Genomic DNA, 11,254 nt, shown 5'->3' on the forward strand with positions numbered 1-11,254 from the left:
TGACATAGCTACAACTCTGCAAAGTTGAAGAACAGTATGTTTAAAGATTAAAAAATTAAGGCTATTAAAAGTGCAGAAATTGCCCAAGTGACATGATCAACAGAAGACCTAGAAATAACACCATAAAGAGCTCTTAGCTTCTCCCCTTCCCCATCTCCACTTTCCCCAGATTTTATCATGGGTTAAGCTGAAGACCTCTGGCATTATTTGTAGCCATGAGTAGACTGCTTGTACTACCTTAACCATCTCACTTAGAGGGATCTTTACGTGACCTTCTGTAGAAAACTTAATGGAGTAATACACCCTTCCTGTGAAGAATGCCCTCAGAATGTGTCCTTTTGGCTTTTTCAGTGGGTGCAGTAGAGCCGCTAGTAAGTTTTAAAATACGTCAGCTAAGAATTATATTAAAATGTTGTACGCAATAGCAATTTATTATGTTATGTTATTTAATAATATAGCAACAACATATTATGTGTGTTTCTTCTTTTGTATGAAGAAAAAACAGAAAATCAAACTCTTAGAGCTTCTGACAGAAAAAGAAGGGAATCAGAGACTGGTGGAAGCAACATTCTGGTGTGATAAGGTGGGAGCAGCAGATGGGACTCTAATGCCTGGAGTGAATAAAATGCATCTTGCAATGTTAAAACTTTTTATCTTTTAAATAAAATCCCAATCTGTAAAATATGTTCCAATAAGTGACATAATGGTTGCAGAATTCTAACATTGTAGTGAAATGTTATGAAATACAACTTCAGCTATGTGCTCTTAACTGCTGCAGCGAAAGAGGGGATTTTGTTTTCTTCAATTATGCCTTTGTAGTTCAAATTCTTGGATTTAGAATGCACATATCCATTACTTAATTGGCTTATTTACAATTTTAGCAATTCTTAACACCCATGTTTTATGCAAGAAATAGAAGGAATTGTTCTGAATATGAAAAAGTAATCCCACATTTTAAAGAACCTTCAAACCTAATTTAAGACCAAAGTCCAGAATCATTGATCAGTCTATAAAAAAACGTAAACTTCAGTAGCATTGTGCTGTGAATTTGGAGGTAATGTTTTTACAAGTACTAAGTAAAGTTCATAAAAATCCTGTGTAAGTTTCAAAGCAATCTAAAAGCAGGTGTCTCCAGATGCTGTAAAAAAAAAAAGTTTTATTTCATAAGTTTCGTTGTATAAATACTTGTTTTAATTTTTAGTATTTCAGATTGTATTTTCACTTGAATAATTTATAATGATGAATCTAGTTTTTAATCAGCTGCTATTGCAAGCTATCATGCTTCAGTGATGTCATCTGCATTTGTTTGTATTAATGCTAATGTTTGTATCAAAATTTGTCTGTGGAAAAACATGCAATTCTATTTTAAAAAGTTCTATTTATGCCAATACTTGAGAGAGAGCCTATGAAGCTATTGTCAGCTTCTCTATTTCAAAATGGAAGCAGCATAAGTATGTTGGTATCAGAAACATGTGGTTTTTAAAATTTATTGGTGTATGATAAAGATGATCTGATCTGTGAATGCATATGCGTGTGTGGTTACTTTTTATAATGTAAAAATATGAATGATGATTTACTCAAAATAAAACCTAGGACAGTGCTGTACGTGCATGTTCTTGAAAAAAAATAATTCTCAGGGCATCTTTTATAATTAAAATAAATAAAAGCATTTACCTATAGAAGGTATTTATTTTAAATAGTTATAATGCTAGATGTGTGCTGTCATGTGTGAAGTACAAAATGTGTCTTGGATTTAGCAGTGTTCTACTGTCTGAATTCCTAAGCTGCTTACACTGCAGTTGGATTCAGGTGTGTTCTCTGTCTTTAGTCACAGACATCGTTTGGATTCTGTGGAAACACTCAGGTTTTCAGTTTGTTCTGCAGCCTAGTGTAGGACCTTGTAAATCACAGATTTCTTTAAAAGCTTCTTCAAGTAATGTGATGTTTAACATGCAATATTGATGCAGATATACAGATGACCTATGCTGGCTCCTCCTAGGTTCTGCTTTTGTCTCATTAGTGAAAGCAGATACTCCCAGTTCCCCAGGGACAACTAACTCAACGCGCCAGCTACAGCTGCTCACCCATGGGCCACAGGAGACTTCTCACTGTTCTCAGTCTGACTTCTGCCAGGGACCAAACTCAGATCAGCAGTACCCAGCTGCAGAACAGAACTCAAAACTGTGTTTGACCCTCAGATAACTTTACTAGAGCAATCCAGAAAAACCAGTAAGTTCAGAAATTTGAATCCAAGCTATTTCTCCCCTTAATAAGCATGTAATGAGTTCTGTATACAGTCTGTCATTTGTTTCTTATTGGCTGTCATTTGTCTGTCTTTTTTAACTGATTAATTTATTTAATGCTGATAACACGTGCTCCGCTCAATAACTCTACTATGTATTAAATTCCTGCTATGTAATCTTTAAATGCTCTGTTTAGACATTTTCTGGTCTGCACATCTTCCTTGTTCAGTATTCCTGGTGTCTCGTGTATACTTTCATCAGTCCTTCACACTACAGACCTTCAACCCAGCAATCTTTTGTGGGGGTGCTTACTCCTTGGGTTACTTCTGTTGGACAGCACCAATACTTTTGAACCCTTTGTAGCATTGTTTCTACCTGCAATTCAGAATAACAGCTGGAGGTCAACTGTACAGTGATAATTGGGTCATTCTCTATAGCAACATTCCTCCTATTAATCATTCGGAGGCAGGAAGGAGTGATTCTCTTTCTTTCTGGGTACATTCATACTGCAATGTGGAGTTAGGTTAGATGCATCTTTGTAGTCTAGTCAGATACCAGAGTCTGCCTGCTAAATCCTTTTGTTAGTGGCTTACACCAGTATCTGTGTTGCTGTGGGTAGACATCTAATGGTAACTGAAGTGTTTTTTTAGAGATGTTTACCAGCCTGTACCCTGTAAGGTACCTTTTGTGTCTTCTCTTGTGGATGCATCTGTCTGTGTGCATTTACTGATAGATACCTTTAAAGCTTCCATGCCAAATCATTTTGAAAACTCTTCTGCCCCCTTTTGGGCAGCTATTTTATGAAGGCTGCATGAGCAAGTAGAGTAATGCTTAGATCTGTTAGTTATAGATAGCTAGAAGTACCTTTTTTGCGTTGTTTGATACTTTATGTATAGGACTGCTGCTGACTGAAATTTACTAAATGTTCAAGATCTTGCTGTTCTGTTGGAATCGCTGCACTACTTGAATAAAGTGAATTGTATTTAGATCACGGAAATATTTTTCTGAAACATTTTGGCAATACCTTCTGGATTTTAGATCAACTCTGTGAATAGATTTATTCCACTTTTATGGAGGTATGGTTTTTTCCTACCAAAGTCTTTCTTACTTCAGGCATAGAGTCCTGTTACGTAGTTCACCCTGATATCTAGATGATAATGCATGCAGAAATTCTGGGTTTAGGAAAGGCCCAGCTTGATGTTATGAAGTAGTACAGATTCAGATTTTTCAGGTTCAGAATACCTGAGTTACTTTGCAGAATTATTTTGTCTTTAATAGAAGGAATATTTTAAAAGCAGGCATATCATGTACGCTGAGAGGAGGAGGTGATTTGATAATCTGAATAAATACTTTGAAAGAGGTCACACCAGATGATGCAGACTTCACGATAGACTCAGTGCATTTCTACAGTAATAAAATAAAGATCTCTAGACAAAGGCTGTAAATTCTCTTTTAGGGCTTGATCCTGCTTCTGTTTTTACAAGTGGCAAAATTCTGCTAACATTGAGGTCAGTAGGCTCTTAAGTCTCATTGCAACAGAAGATAACATTGAGGAATATCAAGCTGCAGTGTTTGGGAATGAAATTCCTTAATATTTTGGCATATGAATCTCTGGTTTTCACTCAGACTTATCACTAAAATGCTGAATTTTGAAAGTTCAGTTCTGTGTTGTTTTTTTTTTAATTTGCATGCTATGTTTTACAAGACACATTTTTGTCACTTTGTGCTTTAGTGAATTTAGCTTGTTACTTAGGCATTAATAAAGTATTACTAGAATGACCTACTGCTAGCTGGAGAGATAAAACAGGTTTTCATACTTTCATATTTCACTGTCTTTTTATTCTAATGTAAATTAATAAAATAGAAATAAAGACTCTTACATACCCCAGAATAGAAACTGATACCTTTATTCACATTTCTGTTGGATCAACCACCCTGCCAATGAAGAGTAATGTTTTAAAAGTTTCTTCAAAAATCATAAAAAGGAACGGTCGGTCCACTTTGATGACAGGAGGCACTGTGAATGCAGTTATTTCTGACCCAGTAGCTGCTGTGGCCTCAGTTCCTTCTTCATCCACTTCAATTACTGCCTTTTGGACAACCTGAAATGCAATGTAGAAATAAAATATGTGACAGAAATAAATATTAATGTGAAGAAGGTTTTTCAAAGCGCAAGGCATTCAGTTGAAGTAGGCTTCTATTAAGGGTTAAAATGAGTAGGTCTGTGCAATCTAGCTCTGTGTATTAGACTTGTAGACCCGTATGCTGTCTGCTTCAGCAGCAGAAGAGTTAGTACAGCCACTGCGACCATGATACTTACAGTGTGGATGCTAGTTCAGGTGGTGTTGTGCTTTTCCACATTTAGATTTCACTGGGAGATTTTGTTCTTGCAACTGGTAGCATGAAGCAACCATTGCATTTGTGTAGTGCTCCTCTTTGACACCTGATTGCACAAGGGAGAGTTTCTCAAAAGTGGAAGGTGTGTTTTCATCAGTCACGAACACTCACTGGCTGGATATGACATTCACAGCTGATTTTGTGAGAGCTTAGGCAAATGTACCGGTCTTGGCTTTTTTCTTATATATTTCTAATCTGTACGTTTGGTAGCACAGAGTAAATATGCACAGCTATGAGGTACAATCCTGGGTTGGGCTGAGGACCTTCCCTTCCCACGGAAATTGCAGCCTGGCAGGATCTGGTTCTGTTCTGGTTTTGTTCTTTCAGCCTGCACTTACCTCTCAGTACTTCCCCTGTATTTGGGTCTGTATTGGTAAACTGCCTAGTCAGGTAGTGCATTCCCAGACTCCTAATTCTAGGAATGATTTATGTGAAGACAGTTGAAGGACTTCAGCAGTGTTGAGCGCTCTGCTAAATATTCTTAAATAACGAAGCTAGCTATCATGATTCACAGGGACAGGATGCTCCTCTGGCACTTTATAGCTGATGCACATATTGCTTCTAATATCAGTTAGCAGCCACTATTCAAGGGTGATTTTTTCATGATAACACAACAGAGTTAACTGCTGAGAATCAGCATGGAATAGTTATATGATCAAGAGGAAGGGAGAAAAGTGCTGCAGGTTGCCATTGTACTTCCCAAAAGTGAAATAGTTTATACCAAACTGAAAATCACTGCAATTTTATCTGTTAAATATTTATTCTTAGTATGTTACGTTTTCCCAGAAAGGTTATTTTGTTAAGCCAGCACAATTTTGGAAAACTGTAGTTCAGGGCTTAGAGTTTTTGGAACTTGTATAGAAGTTTTTATCATACCACCTATTAACAGTTTTGGCAAATAACAAAGGCTTCTGTTCTGTAAGGATTTGGTGTAGGGAGACTTGTAACAGCAGCACCAGTAGCTTAGAAGGATTCTTTCTGATAGGGTACAAATACCAGAAGGGAGGGTGCAAAGAAGATGGAGCCAGGCTCTTTTCAGTGGTGCCCAGTGACAGGACCAGAGGCAGTGGGCACAGACTGAAACACAGGAGGTTCCCTCTGAACATTAGGAAACACTTTTTTACTGTGAGGGTGACTGAGCACTGGCACAGGTTGCCCAGAGAAGTTGTGGATTCTTCCTCCTTGGGGATACTCAAAAGCTGTCTGGACATGGTCCTCAGCATCCAGCTCTAGGTGACCCTGCTTGAGCAGGGGGGGTTGGACCAGATGACCTCCAGAGGTCTCTTCCAACCTCAACCATTCTGTGATTCTGTGGAGTCTCTCCTGGAGTTATGGTCCTAGTTCATCAATGCTATAGAACCCTGTACAGTCACAAGCAGTTGCATTATATAAATTCTGTACATAGGTTTATAAAGCTGTGTTTTTAAATCCTGTGTCAGATTGATCTCATTTGAGCCTTGTTTTCCTCAACTGTTTATAAATCCAGCTAGTTGCAGAAATTTTGTTACTTTAATGTATGAATTTGCATTCATCATTAATTGCATTTCATCTTGTTCCACACAGTCCAGTCCTTGAGGTCACCAGTTTCTCTTTGTGGTATGTCTTTTATCTTCTTTCTTTGACTGTACCTCTTAACTTTCTATCACCAGCAAATTGTCTTTTGTATAGACTAGCTGTTTCTTCTTAATGGGACATCTCTGGTCACATAGACCTGTTCCTTCCTGATATTGGTGTGACTGTAAAGTCCTTTCTCTTCCATTCTTTTCTGCTTCTCATTCTGCCTCTGTTTTCTGTCAGTCTTCTGAAATTAATTTTTGCTCTCTTAAATAGTGGTACTGAGTTATCCTCTCCTCCTCTTTTTCCATGGGGCTGTGTTCCTCCCTTCTTGGCCATTCACCACCCTTGCTTTTGCCTGTTTAAGTGATCTTTCAAAGTTTCAGCATATGAAGTGGAGCATCTGTATGGGTTGGAATACAACTGTGTTGTGCTGATGGTTTGCTGTGAGATTCTGTTTTTTCTCTGCCAAGGTATGCAGCAGGAGAGGCAGGACTGCTTCAGCTTCTCTTTCTCACTGTTACATTTTTGAGATTTTATTATTTGAGCTTTCTAAAGTTCCTTATTTGTTAAGAAAAATACCTGTCTCTGGACTGCGTATGAGGGGTTCCCTCTTTGGGTTTCCTTCCTTGCTCTGGCTTTTGCCATTTGACTGTCATTTACAATGTCTTTCTTGTTCACAGTTTTTGTTTCATTGTGCTCCTTCCCTGCCAACCATATTCTTGAGGCAGAGCTTTCCTCCTGTGGTGGGTGAGCTTTGGAAGGTGTTGAGCACATATGAAATGTAATCGCCCCTTATTTCTACACACCTCATACTTGAAGTGGGATCCCTACTGATTAAGGTGTGCAGATTGCATATACATGGCATATGAGGTCCTTTCCTATTAGTGTCCCTATAAGTGTATATGACATAGTCTCTTGGCCGGGCCATTTATATGCTATTATAATCCAAATAGGAAATAATTTTAGAAGGCTTACCTGTGAAACTGCTACATATCCTTGATCTGTGAGATGACTAAGATCTGCTGTACGTGTAAAGAGATTTTTAATTCCAAGAGCATGAAGCAATTTCTTCATTTTGTATTTTTGCTCTAGTTTGAACTTTGGAAATGAAATATCCACTTTTCTGCTTGAAAAAAAAAAGTTCAATGCAAACTTAGACTGTATAGTAGACCACTTGACTGCTGAAATGCACTCTACTCAGGAATTAAGCTTTACATAGAAAAAGAAGGGGCAAAAACTAAAGAGTCTCTGCTGGAATTTAGGTTAGCAGAATATCATCTCAGACCTGTTGATGGCCAAAGGTGCTAGAAATAATTTCCTTCTCTGTATAAAATACTTCCACCAGCACTTACAGTGCTCTGATACCAGGGTGACACACTAATTTATTGACCAGTGAAAAGAATTGTCACTTCAGGAATTACATTTCACAGGAAAATTTGGGTTTACATTTTCATATTCAAATTTATCCATTACTTTGCATTTCCACTGGTAGGAAAGGCTTAATCAATATACTGCATGTCTAGATTTATTGTGCACTTTGCCTGGTAGTGCTCTATTTAAGGAGACAGAAGGGCTAAGGAAGAATTTGGAAAGACTAGATTGACTATGCTCTCAGACGTTCCTGAGATGAGCCACAGACTTGTTACCTCAGAGCAGAAGCCTTCACATGCCACTTGGACTGTGGGTGGGCCATTAAAGGACCTCTACTCTGTAGATACCTAATGCCATAGAGACACCAGCATGTGAAAAGACTTAGGAAGACCAGCTAATCTTTGTTGTGCTTTGTTGCTTTGCTGCAATAGACATAAAAGACATTGAGGCCAATGGGTGTCAAAGCAATACCTGGTTTTCATGTTTCCAAGCCAGGATTCCACAAGCTCTGTAGTCAAATGGTCTTCAATTGAAATGTAATCTCCCTCTTTTTCTGGGATGACAATCAGCATGTGGGCTTTCCCTTTGTAGGGTAGCTTTATCACAGTGCATCTTAAATTCTCATCAAAAGTTGAATTAACTTTATCTGACTTGAACATCATGGGTACCTGTACGCTTCTGTATTTGTTTATGTGGAAAGTCTCAATTTCTGTGAATTCGGAATTAAATGGATAGACCCACTTGCCTGATGAAAGAAAGAAATTAAATAATTATGTGCATTCAGACTTGTTCAGAAGTTAACTTAAAAAAAGTATAGGATATTTTCTGTACCTAGTTGAAATGGATGTCAGTTGCGTCTGGGATAAGTGGATGACAACTGCAGTATATTTAGTGTATATGCTTTAAATTTTTTCCAGCAGGAAAAGGAAGCAATCCACAAAACAAACTCCTTTCATTTGCAGGGAAAGAAGGGAAATCTTTTTCTAAGGTTGATTAGTTCCCAGTCAAGTTCAGAACTGATACCCATTTTGTTTATTGAATGCCGTATGAGCATCTGTCTTTTATTAACGCGTCGCCTTCTCAGAAATTCTCTACCAGCTGTTCTATGTCCTGTTTTTAAATTAATTATACAATCTTTTGGATGGGGATTCAGCAGTGCACTGACTTGTAAGGTGCCACTGGTATGTGACCTCTTCTATACTAATGATTTTGATCTCTACCGTTGCTTTCAAACATAGCCACAGCCATTTATCTCTTTTCTCTGATTTTCTGCCAGGGAAGGTAACCTTGGCATTGGACAAACTGCACTTTTGTAAATACGAAAGAATAAGCTTAGTCCGTAGGGAGTCTGTATGGCCAAGGGGTAATTTTCTTTGTTCTCATGTGTGCATTTATTTTAGTGGGGTTGCCATGGATGGCATGTGCTGAGTGCTTTGGACTGGAGTAGTGGCTGTGACTGAGAGTTCTCCGCACAGCATTCCTCTTGTCCCCTTTGTCACCCTAGCTCTTCGTCTTTGCTTTTTACCTAACCAGGTGTCTCTGGCTTCTGTATGGCTGTTTCAGAGTAAAGGGTGGGCTATGGCTCCCTGTCATTGCCAGGACCTCCTTTTGGAGTCACTTTATCTATCTTCTAAGCCAGCAGTCAGAAGGACCCCAACAACAGGAAAAAGAGCATAAGATATTTGGCAATAGAGGACCTCTCCACAGAACAGTCTCTGCCCATCACAGCTATTTCTTTCCCTCACCCTATAAGGTAATATAATGGGGTACTCTGGTTCCTCCGGGGAAAAAGGTTCTTGACTGAAATAGAGAAATTATTTTTGTTTTCATGATTTTGTGCACTATGTAAAACCAGTCAATGATTTAATGCCCAATATCCAGCATTCAAAAGACTATAATGATTAAGGCTTTTTCATTTTAATTGGTAAATGAAAATTAAACATCCCCTTTAGTCATAAAGAGGATCATTCGGAGACAGATTGAGATAGTTTGATGCAGGGCTTTTTGTTCTCTTTGAGACTGTTGTGTGGAAGACAGCATAGAAGAATTGTGGTTCCCTATAATGAAAAATAATTTCCTATTTAATAAACCTAATAGAAGAAAGTAAATCTACATAGAGACATAAAGAAAACAGGACATCTGAATTAATTTAAACTTCCGCTAATGTAGCTGAAGTTAGAGTCCTGATTCTTCTAATAAATAATCATTTTGCAAAATAAAAACAACAGTTACCTTTAAAGACAATGTAGTCCACAAGTAGCAGTTTATTATGGCGGTCAAGCTCTTCAAAAAGGTCTGGAATTTTTCCTTTGGTCCTTTTGTTTATGTTTTGATTTATGACACGTTTTGCCTGTGTGAAGTTTTGAAAGTCCACTCTCAGGAATTCCATATCAAAGTACTGCTTAGATAAATTGAGGAAAGACTCCTTGAGTCTGAAGTCCTTTTGGATAAAAGAAAGAGTACCTTGCACAAGGAGAAGTTCTTCATTCATTGTGATGTTATCTTTCAGTTGTTTAAACAAAGCTGGTAAATGATGGCGATCCACTCTGTCCTTCAAAGCATGGAGGTCTAGACCTTTTACTATTTGTCTGTGTGTTTCCCCTTTGGCTGCCAGCATATATGCAGTCATGAGAGCTGATACAGAAAGGGGAGCAATGATTACATTATTATCATGTGTCATTGCAATTTTTCTGTAGAGGTTAAATCCAAAATTTGCAGTCTTTTCAGTAAAGTTGTGAAGTGTGAACTCTTCAAGACCTTGGTCTTCAATAGGCTTAGAGATATTTTTACGATAATGCCACTCTTCAGAAATATTGACATTTTTATTTCTTTCCAAGAAATTACTCTCTTTTTCCTTCTTTGGAATTTTAGGTTTGATGCCAGCCTTGATGATTTCAACACACATTTCACTTAAGAGAAGTAGGTAAATTCCTGTTTTCATGTTGACATCCAGTAATGAGCTCTTTTTTTTTTTCTAGTAAAGAAAATGGAGAAAGAAAAAAAAAAGGCAACACAATGACTTTTTAGTTTGTTCTTCTATTCACAACGCAAGAGGTCAGAGATGTAGCAAAGTGGTCTCTCTGCGTCTTCAGTGTATATACTCTAAACCTAAGATCTGGTTCCTATCTGAAAGGTCAAATTTAGATCAGTGGAAGAGAGAAGTTTCAAACATCATTAAGTGAATCCAGAAGAAATACCATGATCTTCTGGTATTGGTGGTTCACGTCAGAAGTATTTCACTGATTTTCCCTTGCTAACTTGTAATTCCTTTACAAAATGAAACGCAGGTTTCAAGTACAATGTGCAGCTCAAAGATGAAAAATCGGCTTGTTGGACCTGTGTCACAGCTTTCGCTCCTGTGAAATTGATGTCATCTATAAGCACAAGAATTCTAGGCAGCATGTGGTGGAAATGACATGCTTGCCTTTCATCATTTCATTTTTCACCCTTCTCCTATAGGTTGTTTATTACTCCATTCAGATCACATTCTCCTGATCGAATGCCATAGGATTCCCTGTTCTTTTATACTTCACTGTCCAGCAAATGCTGAAGCAGGTTTGTCAGTACTGTCTCCTCCCTGAAAATACCATGTTTCAATGTCAAACAGCGCAAGGATGAAACGGTTATTCTGTGCTTAAAAATACAGTATTTTACTCAAGTTGTGACTTCTGAGCAAAGTTAATACA

The 11,254-nt window shown here is 37.9% G+C and overlaps 2 protein-coding genes across 5 annotated transcripts in view; one reads left to right on the forward strand and one right to left on the reverse strand.

Annotated features, from left to right (window-relative positions):
* PPP4R4 (protein phosphatase 4 regulatory subunit 4) overlaps positions 1-2,427 on the forward strand; it is a 71,978-nt gene extending 69,551 nt beyond the window's left edge. For all 3 annotated transcript variants that reach the window (XM_052783054.1, XM_052783055.1, XM_052783056.1), the window contains one exon: positions 497-2,427. In XM_052783054.1, coding sequence (XP_052639014.1) covers positions 497-521 — 25 coding nt within the window. In that variant the 3' untranslated portion in view covers positions 522-2,427. The remainder of the gene's footprint in view (positions 1-496) is intronic.
* A 1,707-nt stretch (positions 2,428-4,134) lies between these two features.
* SERPINA10 (serpin family A member 10) lies at positions 4,135-10,574 on the reverse strand. 2 transcript variants are annotated; one of them, XM_052783058.1, is made up of 4 exons: positions 9,801-10,574; positions 8,040-8,313; positions 7,173-7,323; positions 4,135-4,345 (listed from the first exon to the last, which is right to left on the reverse strand). In XM_052783058.1, exons 1-4 carry the CDS (start codon positions 10,507-10,509, stop codon positions 4,154-4,156), a joined length of 1,326 nt encoding a protein of 441 aa, XP_052639018.1. In that variant the 5' UTR covers positions 10,510-10,574; the 3' UTR covers positions 4,135-4,153. The 2 variants fall into 2 exon arrangements, with proteins under 2 accessions (XP_052639018.1, XP_052639019.1); XM_052783059.1 differs by having other exon boundaries at positions 7,173-7,320; positions 9,801-10,573.
* Between the last annotated feature and the right edge of the window lie 680 nt (positions 10,575-11,254).

The sequence above is a fragment of the Harpia harpyja genome, chromosome 3, assembly GCF_026419915.1.
Source record: "Harpia harpyja isolate bHarHar1 chromosome 3, bHarHar1 primary haplotype, whole genome shotgun sequence".
Classification (NCBI taxonomy): domain Eukaryota; kingdom Metazoa; phylum Chordata; class Aves; order Accipitriformes; family Accipitridae; genus Harpia; species Harpia harpyja.

Excerpts from the sequence above, each read along its gene's own strand:
- SERPINA10 (XM_052783058.1), bottom strand. The coding sequence starts at position 10,509 with ATGAAAACAGGAATTTACCTACTTCTCTTAAGTGAAATGTGTGTTGAA. Across the intron at positions 8,314-9,800 it reads GGACTACATTGTCTTTAAAG|GCAAGTGGGTCTATCCATTT; the intron begins GTAACTGTTGTT and ends TTCTTTCATCAG. Across the intron at positions 4,346-7,172 it reads GATATGTAGCAGTTTCACAG|GTTGTCCAAAAGGCAGTAAT; the intron begins GTAAGCCTTCTA and ends ATTGCATTTCAG.